This window comes from Phaenicophaeus curvirostris, chromosome Z (assembly GCF_032191515.1).
Source record: "Phaenicophaeus curvirostris isolate KB17595 chromosome Z, BPBGC_Pcur_1.0, whole genome shotgun sequence".
NCBI classification, from domain to species: Eukaryota; Metazoa; Chordata; class Aves; order Cuculiformes; family Cuculidae; genus Phaenicophaeus; species Phaenicophaeus curvirostris.
The window spans coordinates 52,368,710-52,395,625 of record NC_091431.1 but is presented as its reverse complement, the minus strand read 5'-3'; the positions used below and the strand labels follow the sequence as shown (position 1 = coordinate 52,395,625).

The window sequence follows — 26,916 nt, the reverse complement described above, 5'->3', positions numbered from 1 at the left end:
GGCTGGAGGGGATGCGTAGTGTGTGCCGCGATGGAGGAGAAGTACAGCGGGCAGGCGCTGGGTCCTGTGGATGTGCCCAGCGCCCGGTAACTGCGGGGGAGGGCGAGGGGGATCCGGAGGGAGCGGCGCGCGTGTCCCCGCACCCCTCGAGAGCTCCGAGGCGTGAGGCCGGCGTGCGCGACGGGAGGCCCCAGCGGGAACCGGGACTGGGGGGTGTCAGCGGCCTCGTGCGTGGTCGCAGGTGCAAGCTGCGTTCTTGCCTTTTGCAGGCTGACGCGATACATCGTGCTGCTGTGCTTCACTAAGGTTTTGAAAGCCGTGGGGCTGTTTGAATCCTATGATCTGTTGAAGGCTGTCCATCTCGTGCAGTTCATCTTCATAGTGCGGCTGGGGTGAGTGCTCAGGGGGCGAAGCCTCGTCCAATACTCTTAGGGCAAGCTTTGTCTGTGATGTTCTTTGTCAGCATCGCCTTTGTGTACTCAGCATTGTGCTACAGATTAATCACAGAACAAAAAGGCATTTGCAATGGGTACGGGAAATACTCTGTTCATAGTGGTGTTTTCCTTTCATATCTGTGCTCACTTTAATTTCAGAATCACAGAATATCTTGAGTTGCAAGTGACCCATAGGAATCATAGAATCACCAGGTTGGAAAAGACCCACAGGATCATCGAGTCCTACCATTCCTATCAAACACTAAACCATGCCCCTCAGCACCTCATCTACCCATCCCTTAAACACCTCCAGGGAAGGTGACTCAACCACCTCCCTGGGCAGCCTCTGCCAGTGCCCAATTACCCTTTCCATGAAAATTTTTTTTCTAATGTCCAGCCTAAACCTCCCCTGGCGGAGCTGGAGGCCATTCACTCTCGTCCTGTCCCCTGTCCCTTAGAAGAGGCCAGCATCCTCCTCTCCACAACTTCTTTTTAGGTAGTTGTAGAGAGCAATGAGGTCTCCCCTCAGCCTCCTCTTCTCCAGGCTTAACAACCCCAGCTCTCTCAGCCGTTCCTCATAAGGCCTGTTCTCCAGCCCCCTCACGAGCTTCTTCGCTCTTCTCTGGACTCGCTCCAGAGCCTCAACATCCTTCTTGTGGTGAGGGGCCCAGAACTAAACACAGTATTCGTCGCGTCCAACTCTTTGCTCCTCATAGTACTGCCTAAAACTAAACCATATGACTTAAGAATGTTGTTCATACATTCCTTGAACTCTGACAAGCTTGGTGCTGTGACCACTTTCTTGGAGAGCCTGTTGGGTGATTTACCATGCTTTTAGTGAAGGATCCTTTCCTTATGCCCAATCTGAACTTACGTGACACAACTTCATTCTGTCTCCTCCAGTGAAAGGAGGTCAATACCTCCCCCAGAGCTGCCCACCTTGAGGAAGTTGTAGGCTGTGATGAGGGTACCCCTGAGTCTCCTCTTAAAGCTGAGCAAACCAAGTGACCACAGCTGCTCTTCCTTGGTCTTGCCCTCAAGACCTTTTGCCAACTTGGTTGCCCGGCCACAGACGCGTTGTAATAGTATAATGTTTTTCTTACATTGAGGCTCCCACAGCTGCTCACAGTCCTTGAGGTAGGGCTGCACAAATGTAGTGTAGAGTGGGACAATCACTTCCCTCAGCCAGCCAGCTGTGCTGTGCTTGATGCACCCTGGGACACAGTTGGCCGTTTTGGCTGACAGGGCACACCATTAACTCATATTCAATTTGCCATCAACCCTAATCCCAGATCTCTTTCCATGGGGCTGCTCCTCAGCCTCTCATTCCCCAATTTTATGTGTAACAAAGAATACCCTGCCCCAGGGTGGAGGATGCAGCACTTGGTCTTGTTAAATTTTATATGGCTGGGGATTGCCCAGCTCTCCTGTCTGTGCAGGTCTCTCTGTAAGGCCTCTCTGCTCTTGAGAAACTTCAATGGTTTTCCTAATTTAAAATTTATCATACTAGTACAGTACTGGTCATAAGAAACTTGGCTTTTTGCCAAGTTTTCTTAAGGGTGTAGAAGACACGTTTTCGTCCTTATAATAAAAAACATAGTATTATTTTTCCTCACAACTTCTGAGATCAATTCTTTTGATTTTTGTGAATCACAGGTAGACTTCTCTTTAGCCGTTGTCTGAATAAATTGTGTTTAAAATTAACCAGAACTGAAGTTCACTTGTAATTATCTTTGTACTGGTATCTGACACATGTAATGCAGTGGGAAAATAAAACCTGTCAGTGTGGTCTTTTGGTGAAAAATGTAGAGGAAGTATTTTTGCCAGCTGAGCCTAATATGAGGGACGTGGTTGTTTAGAGCTGGTTTGAATAAAAAAACAAGTGTTAATGCATAAACTTTATTCTTTTCACAGGTCTGCATTTTTTATGGTTTTGTTTCAAAAACCATTTTCTTCTGGAAAAGTGGTAACTAAACGTCAGGTGAGTTGATCTATGTAATAGTGATGCGCATCTTTTAGATACTCTTGACAACGTGGCTCTTGCAAAAAACGAAAGTGGAACAAAGGTTATTCTGTCTGTAAAATGTTGCAATTTCCAGAAATGTCTAACTAACTGTGTGTAGTATGCTGACATTGACAACAGACACAAACAATCAGCATTTTTAGCTTTTGAGAGCATTTTGAAGAGATTGGTCCTTGGCACCATAGAAGCATCTGTTTTGAGAACTAGATTTTCAGAAGGAGTTTAGTCTGCTTAGCTGACTTCAGCAGTTTTTGAAGGGCAGTTTCTAGACTGCCAGCATGTCAGAGTGCTTCAACCATGTCCCCCATGCCAGAACAATGCTTTCTGCATCGTGCATTTTGATAAAGGGTTACTCGATGCTCTTCAGACCTGAATTCCCAGTATCCCAGGTTGTCTAAGCTGGGCCAGGTTGGCACCTGCTGTTTCATAAGAAATAGTTTTTTCACCTGCTCCATATATTCATCTTGCTTTTATGTAAATATGCATACAAAAATTTGATCCGTGCACGATGTCAGTGATCGCTGTATGTACTAAGTAATGAGAATCTGAAGGATAGCCTCAGAAGTGTTCCAAATGTCAACTGTATTTGTGGATAGGCATGTATGACAGAATTTTGAAGTGCGAACAGGAATAAATTGCATCTTTAATTTGTGTTCAGAAAAATCTATTCACTATTGCTAAGAAATTTAAAATTCTGATTTTGAAGGTGTGGTGTTTGTCATAAGCACATTGTCTTGTTTGATGTATTTCCAAAATTAACTACTTTTCTTGAAAATACTTGCGTTTACAGTTAATAATGTATTGAATAGCTGAATTATAATTTGCGTTCTGAAGAAAGTATTTAGCACATGCATAAATATTTGTAGGCTTAAAGTCTTAGTCTCTTTATTGTGGTTGTTTTATGTAGTTTTATAGATGCTTGTCAGATATATACGATATATTACAAAGTAGAGTATCTTTGGCTGGTAAGTGGACTTAAATTTTTTTTCAGTATCTTTATCAGGTTCTTCATTAAAGAAATCTCAGACTAATCTGCCACAGCACTAGATTCTATAGTGAATAAATAAGTAATTCTAGCTCATCACCTTAATTGCCTGATAATGTAGTTATGAAGATAATCATATTCTGAATCTTGCAGAATTTGTAAAGCATATGTTTTCCTCTTTATTTCTACAGCTACTATGCTAAAAGAAAGCTAATAATGAGGTGTTTACTTTGAAACTGTGGAGAAAATTATGAAATACCTTTCTTTTGCAGTGGATCAAAATTGTTAAACATGCTGTTGTGGGATGTATCATTTCACTCTTGTGGTTTTTTGGCCTTACTCTTTGTGGACCACTGAGGTAAATATCTATTTAGGGTCAAGAATGTTCTCTCTTTTTAAGCTAATTTTTGGTTTTCCCTGTTTTGCTCCTTTTTTGTATGTGTCTGTTAGTCCATTCTGCCAGCCTCTTGCTTTATTCTTTGAAATTTTAAATGGATGTTTATGTTTTTCCTGTGAACTCTGTTGTACTTAGGAAAAGCTACATATAATTTTCCATAGAACTTGTCATTTTCTTCATTCATTCTTTGACAGGATGCAAGGGAAATTCTTAATGGTGCTTAAACTATTGATGTGAGTGGTAAAAGATCACTGACTGTTGTACTGACTGAGTCTTTCATCATTTCCCTAATCTCATTAATGTAACACAAATTGTTTATTTAACTTTTTGAAATCCGGGGCTTGGCAGCTAATACTAGCTGTATATACCTGTGCCAGGTGACTAGAAACAACTTCTAGTAACAATTTATTGAAGAACACTACTCTCTATATGCTTGTGCTGTATTGGAATTGTTTAGCATTAGTATATATACCCTGAGTGAAATTACTTGTGTTGTTTGTTAGCAGTACTGACTGAGTAACTATAAGAAAGTAATGGTAGACTTTCAAAAGTGAAGATTAATGTATCAGAGAGCATCTTTCATTGGAGAGAGGAAGCCTTAAATGATAACGTTTTATGAGGTTAAAGTTTTATCCTCTACAGGAGAAGGTGTACCTTAGAATAAAGCGTTGCTTAATATCTTAGCGCCTTTCTAGATGTTGGCAATCTTCCCAAACAGAACCAGTAACGTGGGCCCTAGCAGTTTGTATTGTGATGCATAGAATGGCAGAAGCATTGGATAAACTTGACAGTGGTTATTACTTTCTTGTTTTGCACTGGAAAGTTGTCAACACAGCTCATTAGTCAGCCTTTGCTCTCTGAAGGAGACACTGTGAAAGGCAGAATTTCTCATTTTCAGCAATTAAGAGGTTCTGAGGTGGCATAAACTACTAGACTACCCACACCTCAATGAACAGGATGTAATAAAACAGAATAGGACCCCTTTTTTCTGGGAACTAGAAGCTTTGGCTTAGAGCAGATACTGTCATGCAATAACAACTCCATCTTGAGCAACTTAGTGTCTTCTTGTATTAACAGAAGAAAGTACCATTTAAAGTAATCTATACATGAGCAATTTTAATCTGTTTCTTTGTTTTGTGATATGCATCACTGTCCACAGCTAGATCTGTCACTCACAAGGGCAAATATTTTTGCATTTATCCTTTTGAATTGTTTAAGTTTGCTGTTGAAATCACAGGATAAATCTTTGTCTGCTGTGTCATTGAATTTTAACTGAAATAGGTATATCTCAGGCTTGGCCAGTTAAAAGTGGGCATAAGTGTTTGTAAGTGGACAGAAGTGTTTATTTCACTTTTTTATAGGACATTGTTGCTGTTTGAGCACAGTGATGTGGTTGTGCTGTCACTCCTTAGTGTCTTGTTCACAAGCTCAGGTGGAGGACCAGCAAAGGTATTTAAAATTTTATTTCACCAAATGTAAAAAATACTGAATGCTCTGTATTCAAGTACTTCTTTGCCCAGAACAAACATGGGTTTGGCCCTGTGTTCATAGAAGCTGCATTTTGTTGGAGTTTTTAGCTTACCTAGCCTCTTCAATGTCTGTAGCTTGTCACATACTTTGTATTTTTCTGCCAAAGGGTTCTCTAAGTACTTTAATGTCTGCGTGAGCCTAAACGTGTTGGACACTTGGACCTTGTCTTGCACTTGATCAGAGATCTATACTAGAGACATCCTTTGTTAGCGTCCTATTACACACAGTTTTTTGAATACTATGCCTAATCAGCCCTAAGTAGATTGAGCTCATCCCAGCACCTTGGAATGGTAATCTTGGCCACTTTCCCTCTTGGAGGAAGATATGTTATGATAAGATCTAAACCTGAGGATAAAGTGCTGGCTGCATAAGAGAAAGTCTGGCTTTGGGGCTGCACTAGGCTGGGAGTTTTGTAATCTCTTTCTTATAACTGCTGTTGGAGTCCACTGATCATTTCTAGGCTTGCCTTAAAGTGGCTAGCACAGTTGTCTGTTCTGACACTCTGTGCTCACCTCTATCTAATTGGCATGTTTAGGTCATCCAGCATGAATCTAGAAGACAGTTGTTTTCTCCAACCAACCACCGAAGGGTAGATGTAGACTTTCAGAGAGGTTCTTTGTCGGTGTCGTAGTAGGCCATAGATGGAAGTTAAGCTGCCTGTCTAAGGGAGCAGAAACAAGGGAGTGATGAACATGTCCTCGGAATGTTTCAGCTTTTTGAAATGAACTGTGACAAAGAGAAGTCAGCTGATTTTCCAAAATAAGAATGTGGTAGCTGTGTTTGGCTTCAGAAGATGAATTGTAATAGTATTTTGTAGCTGTAGAGCTCAGTGTCTTGCCAAGATGATGAATACCAAAACTACAGCGTCTTAAGTCAGGGTGATGAAGGCTTTGGGAGCTGGGATTTCATAGCTACCTCTATCAATTCCACAAAAACACCACAGAGTTCTTTCTCAGAGCCTTTGTAGAGCACTCTAGCCTTTACCTCCCCTAAGACAAAATCCTACAGTTTGTAGACTAGACCTTGTTTATAGCTCCTTGATGCTACAAAATATTAAATCACCAGGCTTAAGTAGCTGTTCATTCTGGCAGGCAGAAATACACCATGAAGAAGGAAGCAATTACTCCCTAAGATACAGGCTTCTAGCTGGTTAGAGTGGTGATTTGCCCTGATTTATCCTGTAAATCTGAAAGTCAGAATAAGTATAAAATTATATTGTCAAGGTCACTTTTTCATAAAGAAAGCAATGGGTTTTTTTTTTTCCTTATTTTATTATAATAATAATTGGACTATGGTTTTGTTTTGTTTTACAGACGAGAGGTGCTGCATTTTTCATCATAGCTGTCATCTGCTTATTGCTTTTTGATAATGATGACCTCATGGCTAAAATAGCGGAACACCGTATCCTTTCTTGCTGTGTGTAAGAGCAAGTGCTTGTTGTTACCAGAGGAGAGAGAATGTGAAGTTGAGTGCTGTAAATTAGATATACTTGCATTTTCTTGAATAGAGTCTTACCTTTCATGAATACTATAGCATAGGATTTTACTCTTACACCTAAATGCTGATATTTCAGCTGAATGAACAGCATTGCTTACTTTGATAACTTAGAACACAGCTATAGCTTTTAAGCTGTAGTTAAAGGCTTCCTGCCTGTTTGCACATACTTAGCCACTTAGGATTGATAGAAGCTTTTTTGATCAGCTCTCATTTTTTTTTTTTCTTTTCGGAAATTCTAAACATAATGGCTGTAGCCTAAATGTGTGCAGTACGTGGTTGACAGCCTACCTGGCAGTCTCTTCCATACGTCCAGAAAGATTCACAGAATCATACAACTATTTGGGTTTGAAGTGACCTTTAAAGTTCACCTAGTCCAACCCCCAGGGACATCTTCCCCTGGCTCAGGTTGCTTAGAACCCCGTCTAACCTGACCTTGAATGTTTCCAGGGATGGGGCATCTGCCACCTCTCTGGGCAACCTGTTTCAGTGTTTCACCACCCTCATTGTAAAAAATTTTTTCTTTATATCTAGTCAAACTCTACCCTCTTTCAGTTTAAAACCATTACCTCTTGTCCTGTCACAACAGAACTTGCTGAAAGTCTGTCCGCATCTTTCTTATAAACCCCCTTTAAGTACTGAAAGGCTGCAGTGAGGTCTCCCTGGAGCTTCTCTTCCTCAGGCTGAACAACCCCAACTCTCTCAGCCTTTCTGCACAGGAGAGGTGCTCTATCCCTCTGATCGTTTTTGTGGCCCTCCTCTGGACGTGCTCCTACAGGTCCATGTCCTTACTGTGGTGAGAACTCCAGACTGGACACTTTCCTCCAGATAGGGGTCTCGCCAAAGCTGATCAGTGGGAGAGAATCACCTTCCTCAAATGGCCGTGCTGCTTCTGATGCAGCCCAGGATACGGTCGGCCTTCTGGCCTGCGAGTGCTCATTGCTAGCTCATGTCCAGCTTTTCATCCACCACTACCCCCGAGTCGTCCTCAGCAGGGCTGCTCTCTCTGTCTTAATCTCCCAGCCTGTATTGCTGCCAGGGGTTGCCCTGACTCAGGTGCAGGTCATGGCACTTGGCCTCACTGAACCTTCTGAGGTTCATGTGTGCCCACTTCTCAAGCTTGTCCATGTCCCCTGGATGGCATTCCATCCCTCAGGCATGTCACCACACCGCTCCCTTTGGTGTTGTCTGCAAAGTTGCCGAGGGTGCACTCGATGTCATTGTCTGTGTCACTGATGAAGGTTCTGAACAGTACCGATCCCATCACAGACCCCTGAGAGCACCACTGTCAATGATTTCCATCCAGACATTGAACCATTGACCACTACCGTCTGGATGCAACCATCCAGCCAATTCCACATCCCCTGAACACTCCAGTTGTCAAATCCATACCTCTCCAAACTAGAGAGACAAGTGCCGTGGGAGACCCTGTCGAAGGATTTACAGACGCCTGGATAGGTATCATTCATAGCTCTTCCCTGTCCACTGATGCAGTCACTCCCATCAATGAAGGCCACTATGTTGATCAGGCAGGACTTGCCCTTGATGAAGCCATGCTGGCTGTCTTAAATCACCTCCCTGCCTTGCACGTGCCTTGGCATGGCTAAGGAGGATCTGTTCAATGATGTTCCCAGGCATAGAGGTGAGGCTGACAGGTTGGTAGTTCCCAGGATCTTCCTTTCTACCTTGGATAAAAGTAGGTACATCTTCCCTTCTTCCAGTTACTGGGTACTTCTCCTGACTGCCATGACTTTTCAGGTATCATGGTGAGTGGCTTAAAGATTGCTTTGTGCCTTTGCAAATATGGTGATCACAGTTCATCTGCCCGGCTGGAAAATGATGTGAAGTAGCCTGCAGTATCTCCAGTAAGAGTGGACTTTAAGCTTCAAATTTAAGCTGGCTGGCATGCTTTCAAAGCTACCGAGTAAATTGGAAGTGATTCTGAAGTGAGTTTTCAACCAGTTGTCTTCATGTAGTGAAGTGTACTAGCAAAAAGCAGTACAACTAAGGGTGAGCAGTAAAAACGAACAAGGTGAAAGTAGTCTTTCTCAAGGAAGGATGAAAACATGGAATGACAGATGCAAATTATACATTCAGAACTAGTGTTGATTAATCCACCAAGTTTTCAGTGGAAGAGTTAATTGTTAAAGTGCCTGCTAGTGGTTTTCCCAAAAGCTATTGTTACTTTAATATTTGCTGCATTGTGCTTGACAAATACTCTTTCTTTTCTAAAGTTTAAATATTTAGAAACTGGAAAGGTGCAGACTATAATTTAGACGCTTCACTGTTAGTGCTTCTAGTAAAAAATCAATCTAATTTTTAATGCTGTTAAGTATATATTTCAAAGTCTGGTTGCCATGATTAGTATAAATCCTGTGTCATGACTGCTGTCCAGTATTTAACAGTGACTGTGTACTTATGTTTTAAAACACTTTTCCACACATGCACTATTTTTAACTGCCTATTTTCTGTGGAAATACTTTCTTCTTTCCTAAATTTTAAAGATCTGACGAACTTTAAAGCTCAGTTTGTTTACTTCTGCTTTGTGTGGCCTTCTGCTACGTATACCTCTTCTTTGGTTAAAAAAAAAATCATCAAATGAAACTATTCCTTAACTTATTTTTATTTAGCTGAGGGACATCATGACAGTGCTCTTACCCATGTTCTGTACACAATCATTGCTTTCCTTGGTGTTGCAGACCACAAGGTAAATAACTTGTATTTTAGTGGGTTAATATTCCTCTAACTTTTGTTAGTAAGAATTTTACCATCTCAGAGCTAATCCAAGCCTAAATCAAAACCAAAAAGTTCAACATCCACCGTACTGGAGCTGAATTAGGAGGACGAGGAGCATCAGTACAGCAACCCAAACCATACAACATTCAACTGGTACAGCTGGCAAGGACTTTGCTGTAATGTATAACCTATAAAGTCTGATTAAAATTATCCTGAAGCGTTCTGTAGCAGTGTTCTGGATGTTTCAAAATGCTTTGTATACAAGCAGTTTCTTGCTCTCTTTTGAGGTCTTTGTGTTGTTGCTGCTTCTGGTTTTCCCCAGTCTTTCCTTTAAGTTAGATGCTTGTATTTGAAGGTGCAGATTCTGATACTTCAGAAGTATAGTGCCATTATAATCAGTGCCATAAATAACTGAGTAGCAAAACATTAGTGTATGGGATTGGCCTGGATGATTGAGTTTTCTGTTAGCTTACTTTTGTTGCTAAAGTGGCTGCATTGAGAACTAAATCAGGAAAAAAGTATGGAGCAGCTGAGAGAGTATTAATTTAGAAGTAAATCAAATGCTTGAGAGACTGTCTAACTGTGCACAAAGCAAGTGTGGTCTGAGGGGGAGATGGGATGCTGTGTGTGTATCTTGTGATTTACTTATAGAACAATTTTGAAAGAATCTGATGAAGAAATATAATACGGTGCATCTAAAGGTAAGTGAATGAGAGGACTATGAAAGGCTTAGAGGTCAAGGTGACATGACACTTCTGGGGTTTATGTATGCTTTTGGCACTCTTTTAATGATGGAAGATAGGAAACTTAAGTTTTGGTTGATTGTTCTTTTTTTCTAGTATGCTCTTTGCTATCAATTCACTGCTGTTATGTGCCAGTTAACACTATTGAGTTTTAAACTTCATGTCACATTAGGCTGTTGTGAGTAGTGCTGAGGTATAACTGTGTATGCATGTTACTCTTTTAAACTAGAGTAACAATTACAGGAAGTACCCTGTCTTTGGCTTTTGTTGATAAGTTAAGGAAAGCATAATAATATTTTGTCATATAAGTGTCATTTTGTTTGGAGTGAGGTCTTTGAGAAATGCCAACAGGATCCGTCTATTTCCAGGGAGGAGTGCTGCTTCTGGTACTGGCATTGTGCTGTAAGGTTGGTTTTCACATGGCTTCCCGAAAACTGTCTGTAGATGTAGGTGGAGCCAAGCGTCTTCAGGCTTTGTCTCACCTTGTTTCTGTCCTTCTGTTGTGCCCATGGGTCGTTGTCCTCTCTCTGACAACAGAGGTAAGAGAGCAAGTACACAATGAAATAATTTTTTGTAATGTTTCTGCTTGTGAAGTGGAATTTAAACTTTTGCTTTAAAACACCTTTAAAATAACCAAAGTTGCCATTTTAATTTTGTAGTGAGTGCTCTTTGCATTTTTTTCCTCTATATTTTGGTGTGTATGTGTGTGATACCTTGATTTCTTCTTTTGTGTGATAACTTATTTCATCTTTCTAGCTCAGATATTATATCAAAACTCGTATACTAACATTGCACAAGTATTAATGACTGTATAAATGCTGGGCTCTCTTATTCCTGAGGAGCAGATTATTGTAATTTAAAGACATGTTCGTTATGCCTGCATGTGTAGGGAGAGTAGACTATTGCAAACATGGCATTACGTGTGGCATTGCTTTTAAGCACTCAAAAGTATTTAAAATAAGATACTGTACTGCATATTAGCTGTATGTGCCTTTGTATAGCTGGAATGTTGGATTTATAGGGTAAATTGAAAATATGAATGTGTTTATGTTTTGATGGGATTTCTGAAAATATTTATAATGAAAGTGAATGAATGCTATATATACAATCACATCTAACCGAGAGCAATCCTGTCTGAAATGTGTTTTTCGTTGCAGAGTAAAGTAGAGTCTTGGTCCTCTCTCATCATGCCTTTCGCAACAGTCATCTTTTTTGTTGTAATCCTGGATTTCTATGTGGAGTCCATATGCTTTGTCAAGATGGAAGCTTCCACGTGTGCTCGATATGGGTCCTTTCTTATTTTCATTAGTGCACTGCTTTTTGGAAACTTTTGGACACATCCGATAACAGACCAGCTTCGAGCTATGAACAAGCCACCACACCAGGAGAGCACAGAGCACGTTCTTTCTGGAGGGGTGGTAGTGAGTGCTGTCTTCTTCATCTTATGTACGTATTTTTACTTGTGTTTTAATAAATCTATTGTCCCTGTGGCTGGGAAGCCAATCAGAAAAATGGATATATGCAGAATTATTTTGGATGAGCTTTTGTGGATCCTTTTGAATAAAAGGGGTCTGTATCTGTGCTCTTGCTATCTGTCTACAAAAAAAAAAAAAAAAAAAAGGATGTAATAGATCTGTTTGATTCTGGAAGTGATGATCCAGTCTTACATAGCAATGAAATCTAATGATAAACCTCAAGATGAAGTTGACAATCACTTTGCTGCCTGCAAGTTTCATGTAAGCTTTGATTGCTGATAAAACATACTTGAAAATAGCTGTGAAGCTTAGAAACAGCAACAAAAACTTCAATACTTTCCTTGCAGCTGCCAATATCCTGTCCTCCCCCTCCAGGAAAGGGCAGAAGGGTACCCTTATTGGCTATTCCCCTGAAGGCACTCCTCTCTATAATTTCATGGGTGATGCATTACAGCAGAGCTCTCAGTCATTACCCCGGTTTATTAAGGAGTCACTGAAACAAATCCTTGAGGAGTACGATTCTAGGCAGATCTTCTATTTCTTGTGCCTAAATCTGGTAAGTGCATGTGTTCTTTTTGCAAACCAAATCACACTAGTACATAGATAGCACAGTAAGAAGGGTTGTTCTTTAAAGGGTTCCCATGGTTGACTGTTTTTAAAGTGACCCTTGACAGAAGAGTTTCATTAGATGGAGTGTTAAAATAGAAGATTCTTACACTAATCTTGCCCTAAGTGGCAGGTCTTTTTGATTTCTTGTCACAGTATAGCAGTGTTTCTGTGTGTAGCTGTTATACCAGAAAGTAAATACTAGTATGATGGTAATTGAAGATTGAAGTATGTCAATGTTGCTAGCAGATAAGCTGAAGCTAATAAAGCCTTCAAGAATGGGGACAACAAAACATCCCAAGTGTGGGATTGATTAGTGTCATTGTGGAGTGGGCTAGTTTTGTTCCTACCTTCTCTCTTTTTCGAATAGGAAAATATCATGCAGTAAGCAAGACTGGTAGAACCCCATTTACAAAGATCTATCTTTGGTTTTCAGTGATTATCCAAGAGAACAGGGATTGAAACTTGAAGTATCTGTAACTTTAATGACTTCCATTATGGAATGTGAAAGATGGGAAAGAAGGTTATAGGCAGACCAGTTAATAATAGTAAATCGTATAGGGAAAGTATGTTTATTAAAAATATTTCCTTGTGTCCCCTTCTCAAAACTGATTCCTAAGATTTAAACAGTCACCTAATTGGTGATGAAAATTTTCACAGAACAGATGTATAGACAGCATTGCTTTTACAAGAATAATAGATCAGACCAGAATTGTCACATTGTTTAATAACAAAATTCTTAAAACTTTATGCAACATTAGTTTAAAATTCTAAATGAAAACTTGAATTTAGTCGTGTAGAGGGTTGTTTCCTTGAGTCTAAGGCATTTGGGATGGTTGGTTAGAAAATGTCTCTTCATCAACTTGGAGTGTATTGCTTACCTTTTTTTCATTAGAGGAGGGAGAAAATAGTGTAGAAATACATTGAACAATACTTTGGAAAACTGTTAGGAGTCCTATGACAAGAGTTTCCTCCCAGCTACACAGGCATAAAAATACAAGTTAATATTCGACGAAAATTTCAAACTTTCTTTCGTTTTAGGCTTTCACGTTTGTGGAGCTTTTTTATGGAGTATGGACCAATAGCCTTGGTCTTATTTCTGATGGATTTCACATGCTTTTTGATTGTTCTGCATTAGTGATGGGGCTTTTTGCAGCTCTGATGACAAGATGGAAAGCAACTCGCATATTTTCCTATGGGTGTGTATATTAGAATCTTTGATGAGAGTCTGAAAATTATTCTACCTGCTCATTTTCAAAATGTCTTCCTATAAAATGTTTGGGGTGTTTTAATGCTGCATGCTTCTACGGGTTATCTAGTATATCTCTTCTGTTCCCCAAGTGCATGCAATTCCCCTCTTGCCCCTGCAGAGAGTCTGAAATTTGATTTTTGTTTCTCTACAAATAAATCTTTGTCCCTGTGAGTATTACTTAGAAATTGCCTTACCTAGTCCATGTCAGAAACTGAAGAAAACTTCAAATTGAAATATGTGTTAGAAGTCAGTGTTTAAATGAGGATCTCAATTCTGCAGTCATAATCAAAATTTATGTAGTTAAATTACATTGAAGCCATGAATGTGCAGTATGCATGAAAAGAATACTTAGATTATTATAGCTTTTTACTATTGGTGTTTGGACAGTTGTAAACTAGCTACTTCTTGGTCAGAAATAAATAACCCAGAAATTAAGTCATGGTTTTGTGGCATGGAGGCAAAAAATGAAAGCAAACAGTGATGCATTAAATGTATTATAAGTATTTATTACAGCTTTGAAATTTGTTCAGGCTACTCGTTTTCACTCTCAAAAGTACATTTGTGTGCTTTCAGGTATGGACGTGTGGAAATTCTGTCTGGATTTATTAATGGCCTCTTTCTGATGGTAATTGCTTTCTTTGTCTTCATGGAATCAGTGGCCAGACTGGTGGATCCTCCAGACATAGACACAAATATGCTAACTGTAAGTTCTGTCATTCTGTTTGAATGTTGTTTGGCAGTTAACAGTTCATTTATGTTCATCTCAATTAAAAGAAAAGTGGCATACTCAAGAAAGCTAAACTATGCCCTGAGTTTTTAATGTATTCTAATTTTAAAATCCAAACTATGTCTAGTATAAAAATTTAAAAATATATAAGGGTTAATGTAGTTTAACTATAATAGTTACAAGCACTATTCTTTTTAGATGGTGGTCTTCCTAGAGTAAAAGATCCTAAAGAAATAATCTGTACATGGCTAAATTTGGTTCTGCTGTAATGTATCTATAGGTCAAATATTGGAGAAACTATTTTGTATTAGTCTCTGAAAAACCTCAAAAATCAGCCAAAATTCGTAACATTGTGCTGAATGTGTTACTGTGGTGTGAACAATAATGAAGCTGTGCTTAGCTGATCTTAACTACACCTATGTCTCTCTACTTTCCACAGCCTTTTCAGGGACTATTTTCAAGTTTGACTATTTTCAAGTTTCCAACCCTTTCTTTGAAATGTGATTTCATTTTCTTCAAACTTTTTTTTTTATTATAGAACTCTGCAAATCCAAGCCTTCCATTTATCACATTTCCAGATACACTTTTTTTCTCTTATGCGCACACACACATATATTCGTGCTCTCCTGCTTTCTTTAGTACCAAGGAGAAAGATTTTTATATAGGCACAACGAGAAATGTGCGCTGCTGGAGTCGAGACCTGATTTTTTTTTTTTAATTTTCCCTTTTCATCTTCAATATTTTCTCCATTTTCACTACTGATTTTGTGTCTTGAGGGTGGGAGGAATTACCCCTTCTACATGAGCACAGTCTGCATAGCCAGAGAAACTTACAAGCCCCTAGTAGTAAGACTTGCTTAACTTCCTTATTAGCTGGAATTACTCTTGTGCTCTGCTGGTTTCCTAAGAGAAGAGGAGAAAAATAGGCAGACCGATGAAGCAGTAGCTGCTGTCTTCAGTTCAGTAGCTTTTTAGATGAGTGTGTGTGTCTTAGGTACGATATACATTACCCCTTCTTAAAATGGAATTTGCTATCTTGTCCTGGTTTGTGGATATTAGGTTTTGCATTTTTGTGGCAGTTACTCAGTGGTTTTATTGAGAAGGTTGGGGTTAACTGGATCTTTTTGAGAGGGCATGAAAGTTCCTTTGAAAGCAGCATGGGTGCTGAAAGGAATATGATGAGGAATACATATTAGAATAGTCCTGTTAATGCTTCCACAGTTTTCCTTAATTAGGAGTACAGTGTTTCCGATTACCATGTTTTAGAAAATAAACATCTTGAACACCTGATGTGAAGTGATGCTAAAGACTTTTCTCCCTCTCACAGCCAGTCTCTGTTGGAGGGCTGATCGTAAACCTTGTTGGCATCTGTGCCTTCAGCCATGCACACTCCCATGGGGCTTCCCGGGGAGGTTGTCACTCACACGATCACAGCCATTCTCACCACGGACACAGCCACAGCCATGGGCACGGCCATTCCCACAGTGATCATGGGCACAGCCACGGGCATTCCCACGGGTCTTCTGGAGGCAGCATGAATACCAACATGAGAGGCAAGTACAGATTGAGTAGTGAGTGGTATATGTGATTCCCAGCAGGCTGCAGATCTTCGGAATCAGACCCAGTACTATGCTTAAAATCTCTCTGCAGAAGTGGTCTGACAGCCATTTAATATAGTATACTTCAATTTCTCAAACTGTTTCTTCATCAAGGAGTTTAACTTGAAGAAACATTAAATGGTTTATTTGCATGGTTTTCTTAGATGTGGGTAATGCTTCAGGACTCACAAGAAGCATTAACCTCTAGTTTTCATTAATGTTTATAAACAGTCTTTGCAAACCTTACTGCATAAGCTTACAGACCTTGTTTCTACATTCCACCTGGAAATGAAACTACAAGGTTTCTATGAATAATCACCATGGTTCTAGGTATCATGTGATGGGAGGGGATAAGAAGCAGAAGAATAAATGTAGACCAGCAATCTAGAATATGCTTCTGTTTGTGATTCAGGAGATAAGGTGATAAAGATGAAACTTTCTTCTAGAAATCTAAAATCAGAAGCTAATTGAGAAGGGCAATATGTATAAAATTTCAGCATAGCTACTTCTTAAAATTTTTCCATGTTAGTTAGAAAGTAGTTATTTAGCAGCTGACTGGCTTATAAGAAAAGAATTCCTATAAATCAATGAAGTTTTTCCTGTAACTTTGTCAGGACACAAGCATTTTAGGGAGTAGTCATATTTCATTGGTTATTTTACATCCTACTTCAGTTGGCTGGTTTGGTCTCTGCCATTTTTGTGAAGAATGCCCATACTCTTAGCTATTTCAATATCCTTTCAACTCCTGATACTTCACTAGCACTAATCTTACAAATGGTAAGAGATTATTTTTGTGCCTATTGAGTGGTCGTTGAGATGCCACCCACCATTAAAGCAGTATAAAGTATAAAATTTCTAGCAGTAGCAAATAGACAATATTCTTATAAATTTGGAGCAGAGTTGGCATACAAAAACCAAATGTGTTAATATCTGTCCATATTAGTAGTCCAATGCGTTTACACTGGTCTTTTACTACTCTGTTAAGGATTGCTGAGTCTCTCTACTGAGTTAAATTATTATGCTGTGTAGTACAAGTGCCATTGACAATTTAGACTATCCACATTTGATTTAATTTGCAAGTGCCTGCCTAGCTTGTTGCACTGTAGAGTTAAAAATTTTTTTTTACATTGATTTGTAATTAAACATTAAGAAAGGTAAATGTTTTCTTTTAATTTTCATGGAGTCCCTAGGTTGGAAAAGAGCTTTGAGATCATCAAGTGCAACTGTACCTGTCCACTACCAAATCATAAATTTTGCACCAGTCTAGGTGCTGCTGCTCAGCTTGGGGGGTGTTTATTATGTTAAATGAACACTACTGTGTTTCTGCTGTTGAACATATACATACATTTTTAACAGACGTGTTTCACTTAAATCACTCAGTTTATTTCTTTTTTCAGGTGTGTTTCTGCATGTGTTAGCAGACACTCTTGGCAGTGTTGGTGTTATCGTATCCACAATATTTATTCAGCAATTTGGATGGCTCATAGCTGATCCACTCTGCTCTCTTTTTATTGCTACATTGATTTTTCTTAGCGTTATCCCGCTGCTGAAAGATGCCTGTCAAGTGCTTTTGTTGAGGATACCTCCAGAACAGGAGAAAGATCTGCATGCTGCTTTAGAGAAGGTCAGAACTACAATTCTAAATGTTTTCATATACAAACAAACAAAACTATTATATTACTATTATTATGGTTTTAATAATTATTAAACTCAAGTAGTTCAGTCTGGAAGCTTCCTTTGTTTTAGGACAACTTCATGTCTCAAGTTGTTTGAAATCTGTTTTGCAGAGGTGTGGCAGGATTAGGAGTTCTGCTGACTGAAGTTCTTTTGCAACTGAAAAAACTTGCACTTTTTTGTTTTCATAGGTAGCTTATGATTTCAGAGAAGTATGGTAACAGTGTGGGAAAGGTCTTAGTACTGAGAAGGTAACATAGCAATTCCTGAAAGCTCATGACCTTGTAAAACTTGATGTGTACAGTTCAGGCTACCAGATTATATCTTGTGCCTGTAATTGCAGATATTCTTACTTGCCCATATCATGATGGGCATGCTGGTTCACAGTTGGTGAGTTGACAAAAGTAAAGCTGTTTTTTTCTAATTACTTTTTCTTTCTAGTCTGTTCTCTTCCTGTCTGCTGCAGTACATTTCTGCTTTGAGACTGTACCTAGTCTTCTCTGTTGGCTCATTTCAAGTTCCTGCACAGAATTGTAATGCAGACCTCAGTGTGGAGAACTCCCCTCTGTCAAAAAACTAGTTACATGTTTTTTGAGGATACTGTCAACTAGAGGCAGCACAGAGGACTGTCCTAATGGTATACTGTCAGTTGGTAGAGAGGAAGATGCATCTTGTCTGTATGAGATAAATAGAAATTGGCTAGGAGAGACTTGTGTAGTGAAAGGAAAGGGAGATGCAGAAAGGGGTTTCACTTTTTGATGAGGGAAGACAGCACTTCTGGGAGACTGAGTTCTTTTTGAAAACAATCAGAGAGCAGTTCATTAAAAGGTAACAGAAAAAAAGACATTTAAAAGAATACATCACAGTAAAATAGGTTAACCCAGCCAGCAGTAAGGCATCCACACAGCTGCTTGATTGCTCCCTCTCTTTACCACCACCACTGCCAGTGGACAGGGCAAAGAATAAGAAGAGCAAAAGCAAAAAAAAATCTGGGAGCAATTTAAAGGCTCTTTAACAGGCGGAGGTGGCAGGAGGAAGCAGTGCACCATCTACCACAAGCAAACTGATGCCTGTCCAGTCTGCAAGCAGGAACCACCTTGGGAGCCAAAAAACCCCCTTCTTCCTCTACCTCACGTTTTATTGTTAAGCATGATGTTGTATGCCATGCAATATCCCTCTGGTCAGCTTGGGTCTGCTGTCCCAGCTGCTCCCTCACCTCACTTCTTGCCTGCCCTCAGCCTGCTCAAGGGGTCAGGCACAGAGTGAGAGAAAGAGTAAACCTTGAAAGTGCCCAAGTGCTGTTCAGCAAGAGCCAAAACATAGGTTTGTTATCAAAACTGGTTTAGCCATACATTCGAAACATGGTGCCATACAGGCTGTTGTGAAAAGAAATTTCAGTCTGTTCCACTAGACCCTGTATGAAAATCAACTCTGAAAAATGATAAATTACAGGAAGATGTCATGTTTCTGAATTAGATCCAGTTATAGAATCATAGAATAACCAGGTTGGAATAGACCCACCGGATCATCGAGTCCAACCATTCCTATCAAACACTAAACCATGTCCCTTAGCACCTCATCCACCCGTGCCTTAAACACCTTCAGGGAAGGTGAATCAACCACCTCCCTGGGCAGCCTCTGCCAGTGCCCAATGACCCTTTCTGTGAAGAATTTTTTCCTAATGTCCAGCCTAAATCTCCCCTGGCGGAGCTTGAGGCCATTCCCTCTTGTCCTGTCCCCCGTCACCTGGGAGAAGAGGCCAGCACCCTCCTCTCTACAACCTCCTTTCAGGTAGTTATAGAGAGCAATGAGGTCTCCCCTCAGCCTCCTCTTCTCCAGGCTAAACAACCCCAGCTCTCTCAGCCGCTCCTCATAAGACCTGTTCTCCAGCCCCCTCGCCAGCTTTGTTGCTCTTCTCTGGACTCGTTCCAGAGCCTCAACATCCTTCTTGTGGTGAGGGGTCCAGAACTGAACACAGGATTCGAGGAGCGGTCTCACCAGTGCCGAGTACAGAGGGAGAATAACCTCCCTGGACCTGCTGGTCACACCGTTTCTGATCCAAGCCAAGATGCCAGTGGCCTTCTTGGCCACCTGGGCACACTGCTGGCTCATGCTCAGTCGGCTGTCAACCAACACCCCCAGGTCCCTCTCCTCCAGGCAGCTTTCTAGACAGACTTCACCTAGTCTGTAGCACTGCACAGGGTTGTTGTGCCCCAAGTGCAGGACCCGGCATTTGGCCTTGTTAAACCTCATGCCATTGGTCTCAGTCCAGCGGTCCAGCCTGTTCAGATCCCTTTGGAGCCTCCCTACCCTCCAGCAGATCTACACTTCCACCCAGCTTAGTGTCGTCTGCAAACTTGCTAAGGGTGCACTCGATGCCTTCATCCAGGTCATTGATAAAGACATTGAACAGGGCTGGACCCAGCACTGAGCCCTGGGGAACCCCACTTGTCACTGGCCTCCAGCTGGACTTCACACCACTTCCCACCACTCTCTGGGCCCGGCCATCCAACCAGTTTTCCACCCAGGAGAGTGTGCGCCTGTCCAGGCCAGAGGCTGACAGTTTCCGAAGCAGAACGCTGTGAGAAACTGTGTCAAAGGCTTTACTGAAGTCCAAGAAGATACATCCACAGCCTTTCCCTCATCCAGTAGCCGGGTCACTTTGTCATAGAAGGCGATCAGGTTAGTCTGGCAAGACCTGCCTTTTGTGAACCCGTGCTGACTGGGCCTGATCAGCCGGTTCTCTTGCATGTGCTTCATGATAGCACTCAAGATCACCTGTTCCATGACTTTCCCTGGCACTGAGGTCAGACTGACAGGCCTGTAGTTTCCCAGATCCTCCCTCCAACCCTTCTTGTAGATGGGCACAACATCAGCCAACTAAATGGCTACTTATCCTGAATAGTGAGGGAACAGATGTCCTAGAAAGAGGTAAATGCCCGGATAGTGTTCTGGTTGGCCTGTCCATTGAGGTTGTTGTGATCTGTACGCTAAATTAGGTTTTTTACATTCTATTTAGCATTGCAGTCTGGGTTTTTCCCTTAGTTTGACTTTTAATTTCTTGTCTTTGACAACAGTATCCAAGTGACCTTTCAATACTGAGTATTTCTGCATATGGCTTAGCTGGGAAGCTGCTTTGTTTCCCTGTGAAATATTTGCCACCAATATCCATGTAGATGCACAAATTTAAAGTGTGTTCTTAAGTTAATTGTTGCTACTGTCATTTCTTTATAGATTCAAAAAATAGAGGGAGTCATATCCTACAGAGATCCCCATTTTTGGTGTCATTCTGCAACTGTTGTGGCAGGTACAATACATGTGCAAGTTGTGTCAGATGTGATGGAACAGAGAATTGTACAGCAGGTAAGGTCAAGGTTTTGGGACCCTAATGTCTTCACTTCTTACTCTGTTGCCTTTTTTTGGGTCATAAACTGAATTTTGAATCTGCTGTTTGGGATTGGTTTTGTGGCTGATCAGTTAATATCGCAGAGCTAGTCTTCAGTGATGTACTTTTCCATGGAACCTTACTTTTTTGGAATTAGTTGCATAAAGAGTTGTTTGCTAAAAGATTTGCCAGAAGAATGAAAAATACAGGTGCAGGGAGGACTTTCTCACTGTTGAAAGTGGCAGCCTATCTGCTCTGAGAAAAGAAGGAGGAGGTGATTTCGTGCTGTAAACAGTAGGCATGTCTGATTGCTAATCGTGGGTTTATGTTTGGCCTGCTGGTATCTGTCAGCCTTGGGCTTTTGTTTTTTCTTGAAAAGACACTAATCTCCTTACACAACACAGTGAGAATTATCTGTTATGCTGAAGCTGCAGAGCCATTCCCACTGAAGCTAGTCTTCACTTTCCAGAAAATGTAATCCTTAGGATACCTTCTTTTTAACATAGTATTTCAGAGCCAGAACAGTGCAAGTTACTGTGAGGCGCATATGATGTGTAACACAGATATTAACTGTACTGTGCTGTTCAGGTTACAGCGATTTTGAAAGATGCTGGGGTGAACAACCTAACTGTCCAAGTGGAGAAGGAAGCTTATTTTCAACACATGTCCGGCCTCAGTACAGGATTTCAGGATGTCCTTGCAATGACTCAGCAACTAGAATCCATGAAATACTACAAAGATGGTACTTACATCATGTAATTCAAAGTTTGCCAAAGGAGGTGCAAATGGTGAAGCTATAGGATTCCATATTCGTATTACGTTTTGTCAGGAGATCTTGCACATACATGTACAGAAACAAATGTACTATATATTTGAATTTTTTTTTAGCATACTATCTTTATTATAATTGGATTAAGATGCTTTTATAAAGGAAATGAGATGGACTTAAATATTTGATGTATATGTGAAAATAATGGAAACCTTCAATGCTGTACTTGGAGTTTATTAAACAGAAATCTTGCAACTTGTGGAAGAGCACAGATATATTCCGTACTCTCTCTAAGTATGGAACACCAGAATTATAGTTTCATCTTAGCAGGAAACAGAAATGGTTTATATTGAAATGCAAACATAATCAACTGAAAAACAATTTTTCTTTGAAACAGAGCTTGAAGACTCTTTGAATGAAAGAAATTACACTTTTATTATGGGGATAAAAAACTAACATGAAGTCATGGTTTTGCACACTTTGTTAGATAATAGAAATAGACAGGTTTTCTATTATGTCTTGGCATACAGATCCAATTTATAAACATAATTTTAATGCATAAGAGAAGTAGATGTTACCATTTTACATTTATATCAAATTATTTTTTAAGGAGAGAAATCCACAGGTTAACAGTGAAAAAGTGGGAGGAGAAAGAATTGCAGACACTTTTCTGTTTCCTGGGAAGACTCTGACTCAAAAAAACACTCTGTAAAATAATTACTTTGTACTTTTTGTATGAATAACTGCAATTGCAGTAGTTTGAAGCTTAAAGAAATTAATTGGTGAGGATTCCAGCATTCAGCTAAACTTCACCTCCTCATGATCTTTTACTCTGTTGTTCACTTCATTTTTTTTGTAATGCCATAACACAGCTGCAGGTGGTTCTGTAGCCAGTTTTATCTTTGTGTGTTACCCAAGGACATAATCCATGTTTAGAATGCTAAACTATGATAATAGTCTGGCACTTGGCAAGTTGCTGAAACAAACTGTAAATTGAGACTTCTTGACTAGAAGGAGTGTGTTCAGAAATAGTTGTGTGTTGGGATCTTAATACTGTGAAGAAAACAAATTTCTGTCTTTAGTGAAAACCTGTCAAGAGCATAATAATATGTGTCTTCAGAGGCAGTTGTCCTTGCATTTGTTTACAGTCTTCCCCTTCTTGTCTGAAGCCCTTAAAATATTTTCCTTGGAATTCAGCCAATTAATCCAGTGGTGAGCAAGAACAAGTATTTCATCGTTCCATTTATCATGGCAGTCTTATTTTGTCCTACTGTTTTGTTGTTCTGGCATTTAGGATCAGTTCTGAAAGTATCATAAAGACTGCACTTGTTATTAGTGGAATTTGGGGATAGTGTGACTGCCGTTTGAAATGTCCTGAGCAACTCTTCTCTTGTGATATGACTGTTCATAACAAACTGTATAGTTTCTTTTGTAACTGTTAAACAAGTCTGCATTCCATTCCATTATCTGGTGCCGTGCTAAATTCCTATCTGCGATACAGGACTAACTTGAATAATGGGGGTCAGAAAAGTTGCTAACAGTTGCTTTTTTGTAACAAGGAGTGATGAAGGTTGATGGCACAAATCACATTTCTCAGGATCATACTGCAGAACTAGCAGAGTTCTCAAGGCTTGATCCCATTTTCTCCTGAACTGTATGCTTTCAGTAGTGGTATTCTCACCTCGCACCCTCCAGAAGGCTCAGGTCAGTTGACTAACAATGCTACACTTGTGCTCAGCCAGGAGGCAGGATGATCTTTAGATTTTGGGAACTGTTTCAAACAAGAAGCTTCAGTTAATATTTGCATGTGCCACTCATATTTGAGGCCGGAGTTGACAACTTCTCACCAAACTGAGCACTAGCCCTGTTACAATAGGTGGATGAAAAGAGGGGAGGAGAGGGAGATTGATTCTTATCAAATCACATTAGCTTAACATACTTGAAAAGCCTTTATGCTTGGCAAAGACTGATTTTGTACTTCAGCTGAGCGACAGAACCCAAAATAAGCTGAGGTGGTTGGGACCGTGTGGGATGATCACGGCAGCAAAGATAAGCTTGTTCCTGGAATTTTTTTGTGTTACCCTACACACGTGTATAGTGTTTTTCCTGGCTAACCTGACAGGCCGACTGCAGCCATAAGCATTGCCTATCTTAAATTTGCTTAGTAAGAGCCCTTATGTGGCAAGAAGCCTCCGAGGGTTCAGCGTTTTCCCGTACATCCACAGCAAGATCTGCCGGAGCCGTGATGCGAGGGCAGGTTTTCACATTCTGGTTGCAGGCCAACTGATCTGTGTTTCAATGACTGCTACGGCAGAGAGGTTTTTCTGTCTGCTCGTGGGATGTGTGTGCCGACAGTTGTAACAAAGCACCTCCAAAGGAGAATCACAGAAAGCAAGGTGCAGCTCTTGTGTCGGGCAGTACCCAGCACATATGTTTATCAGAACAGAAAAACAAACGTGTTTTTCGATAACGGTTTGGTTCTACAGACCGCATCTTGATTCTTCTGACCCGGCGCAGGCGTCAGGAGAACACCCAATGGAACCGAGCTCCGGCGCCTCCTGCCCGCTGCGGGGCCGCATCCCCCGCGGCCAATAGCGAGGCTGCGGGCAGCCGCCAAGCATTTAAAGCCGGGGCGCTCGGGCTCTGCTCGACGCTAAGGTGATGGCTTTCAGGGCGATCAGGGTAGGTGCGGGACAGGGCGGGCTGGCACGTAGGGGAGCGGGTGGCGGAGCGGGGGATCGTGCTTGCCCTTCCTTGGGGTGCCTGCACCCCGTCCCACTCCCTCTTCCCCTCCACCCAGAAACCCGGTGCAGAGGGTGAAACCCCCGAGTCCCTCCTCTCGCCCCGGCTGCTGCTTCGCGGTGGCCTCTGTAGGTGCTTCTGGGTTGCTCCCTCGGTTCTGCCCGCTGCCCTTTGCGCCTCGGGGCTGGAATGGGGGCACCGTGCAGAGCCCCGGCTCCGCGACTTAACACGCCAGCACCGGCGCTCCGCGCGGCGATCCCGGTTCCTCTCCCACATCCCCGAGATCCTCCCGGCTCCTCTCCCACACCCCCAGGGGTTCCCGGCTCCTCTCCCGCATCCCCGAGGTTCTCCCGGCTCCTCTCCCGCATCCCCGAGGTTCTCCCGGCTCCTCTCCCGCTTCCCCGGAGTTATCCTGGCTCCTCTCCCGCTTCCCCGGAGTTATCCTGGCTCCTCTCTCGCATCCCCGGGGTTATCCTGGCTCCTCTCCCGCATCCCCAAGGTTCTCCCGGCTCCTCTCCCGCATCCCCGAGGTTCTCCCGGCTCCTCTCCCGCTTCCCCGGAGTTATCCTGGCTCCTCTCCCGCATCCCCAAGGTTCTCCCGGCTCCTCTCCCGCATCCCCGAGGTTCTCCCGGCTCCTCTCCCGCATCCCCGAGGTTCTCCCGGCTCCTCTCCCGCTTCCCCGGAGTTATCCTGGCTCCTCTCCTGCTTCCCCGGAGTTATCCTGGCTCCTCTCTCGCATCCCCGGGGTTATCCTGGCTCCTCTCCCGCATCCCCAAGGTTCTCCCGGCTCCTCTCCCGCATCCCCGAGGTTCTCCCGGCTCCTCTCCCGCTTCCCCGGAGTTATCCTGGCTCCTCTCCCGCTTCCCCGGAGTTATCCTGGCTCCTCTCTCGCATCCCCGGGGTTATCCTGGCTCCTCTCCCGCATCCCCAAGGTTCTCCCGGCTCCTCTCCCACATCCCCAGGGGTTCCCGGCTCCTCTCCCGCATCCCCAGGGGCTCCTGGCTGCTCTCCCCGTGCCCGCTGAGCCCCGTTCCCGTCCCCAGGCGCGGATGGAGGCGCTCCAGAGTGCCGAGAGCGAAAGGGCTCCGACCACCGCGGTGCAGCGGCGGCCGCGAACCGCCTTGGGCGACATCGGCAACCGCTTCTCCAGCCCGAGGAAGCGAGGGGCCACCAAGCCGGTGGACGCCCCGTACCGGAGTGCGCTGGAGAGGGTGCGGAGAGGAGCCAGCAAGGAGCAGAAGGCGCCGCCGCCGAGCCCGGAGCCGCAGGAGGTACCCCCGCCGCATCCCGCCGCTGCCCCGGAGCGGGACCCGTGAGACCCCGAACCACGGCGTGCGGCTCGCCCCGAGGCGCTGCCACCGCTGACCCCCAGTTTCACAGACTCACAGGGTGGTCTGGGTTGGAAGGGACCTTAAAGATCATCCAGTTCCAAGCCCCCTGCCACAGGCAGGGACACGTCCCACCAGCCCAGGCTACCCAAGCCCCATCCAACCTGGCCTTGAACACCTCCAGGGATGGGGCAGCCACAGCTTCCCTGGGCAACCTGTGCCAGGGCCTCACCACCCTCAAAGTGAAGATATTCCTTCTTATGTCTAGACTAAATCTGCCCCTCATCCTATCAGTACAAGCTTTTGTAAACAGTCCCTCCCCAGCTTTCTTGTAGCCCCTTCAGGTGCCGTGAGGTCACTATAAGATCTCCTCAGAGCCTTCTCTTCTCCAGGCTAACAACCCCAACTCTCTCATCCTGTTTCTTTGCAGCTGGAGCTGCGGTATGCAACCAGTGTGGAAAACCATGGTTGGGACTTAGCTGAAGATACATTGTGCCAGGATCTTTCCATGATGTTCCTTGATGTGCAAGGTAAACATGAAGATGATGATGACCCACGCTTCTCCGGCTGCTGCAAGAATCTCAAAAACCTAAAGGTTGGTATGTGTAGATTAGGACTGCAAGGGGTATCTGCTGGCACTTAGAGTGACTCTGTCTTCAAACCTGTCTCTCTGCAGGAGGTCAAGATCAACTACAGCTAGAGATCAGACCACAAGATTAGCAGCATTGAAGAGCTGAACTCCCCGGCAAATGGAGGCAAGACCAATTTCTGATGAAAAAGATGTAACTCTAAGCAAACAAATGTAGAACCTGAACACATGAAAACCCTGCAGATACAGTATATTTTATCTGTGTGTTAAATCTAATAAAACATTTTTGGCTGTTACTGGTGGTTTTTGTGGAAGTACGGTTGACTTCATCCTGCAGCTGAGTCTGCGAACGGGGACAGGCGGTGGGTGAGCCCGAGAGTTCCTGGTCCTCTGAGTGAGTGCACAGGCAGGAATGCTGGCATCACACCA

At 42.5% G+C, this 26,916-nt stretch overlaps 2 protein-coding genes across 2 annotated transcripts; both read left to right on the top strand.

The window, feature by feature from the left end:
* On the top strand, positions 1-22,824 carry SLC30A5 (solute carrier family 30 member 5). The gene is made up of 17 exons (XM_069880725.1): positions 1-86; positions 270-392; positions 2,349-2,415; positions 3,715-3,800; positions 5,201-5,288; positions 6,683-6,770; positions 9,494-9,570; positions 10,711-10,881; positions 11,500-11,788; positions 12,165-12,373; positions 13,465-13,622; positions 14,249-14,378; positions 15,729-15,954; positions 17,397-17,623; positions 20,908-21,036; positions 21,647-22,560; positions 22,600-22,824. The coding sequence occupies exons 1-16, from the start codon at positions 31-33 to the stop codon at positions 21,815-21,817; spliced, it is 2,295 nt and encodes a 764-aa protein (XP_069736826.1). The 5' UTR covers positions 1-30; the 3' UTR covers positions 21,818-22,560; positions 22,600-22,824.
* A 1,934-nt stretch (positions 22,825-24,758) lies between these two features.
* Positions 24,759-26,723, top strand: LOC138733705 (tetra-peptide repeat homeobox protein 1-like). Its single transcript, XM_069881170.1, has 3 exons — positions 24,759-25,841; positions 26,329-26,493; positions 26,575-26,723. The coding sequence occupies exons 1-3, from the start codon at positions 24,759-24,761 to the stop codon at positions 26,596-26,598; spliced, it is 1,272 nt and encodes a 423-aa protein (XP_069737271.1). The 3' UTR covers positions 26,599-26,723.
* Positions 26,724-26,916: the final 193 nt, after the last annotated feature.

Coding starts and splice junctions, on each gene's coding strand:
- SLC30A5 (XM_069880725.1), top strand. CDS start 31: ATGGAGGAGAAGTACAGCGGGCAGGCGCTGGGTCCTGTGGATGTGCCC. Junction 9,571..10,710: donor TTGGTGTTGCAGACCACAAG/GTAAATAACTTG, acceptor GTCTATTTCCAG/GGAGGAGTGCTGCTTCTGGT. Junction 21,037..21,646: donor AACAGAGAATTGTACAGCAG/GTAAGGTCAAGG, acceptor TGTGCTGTTCAG/GTTACAGCGATTTTGAAAGA.
- LOC138733705 (XM_069881170.1), top strand. CDS start 24,759: ATGGGGGCACCGTGCAGAGCCCCGGCTCCGCGACTTAACACGCCAGCA. Junction 25,842..26,328: donor CGAGCCCGGAGCCGCAGGAG/GTACCCCCGCCG, acceptor GTTTCTTTGCAG/CTGGAGCTGCGGTATGCAAC. Junction 26,494..26,574: donor AGAATCTCAAAAACCTAAAG/GTTGGTATGTGT, acceptor GTCTCTCTGCAG/GAGGTCAAGATCAACTACAG.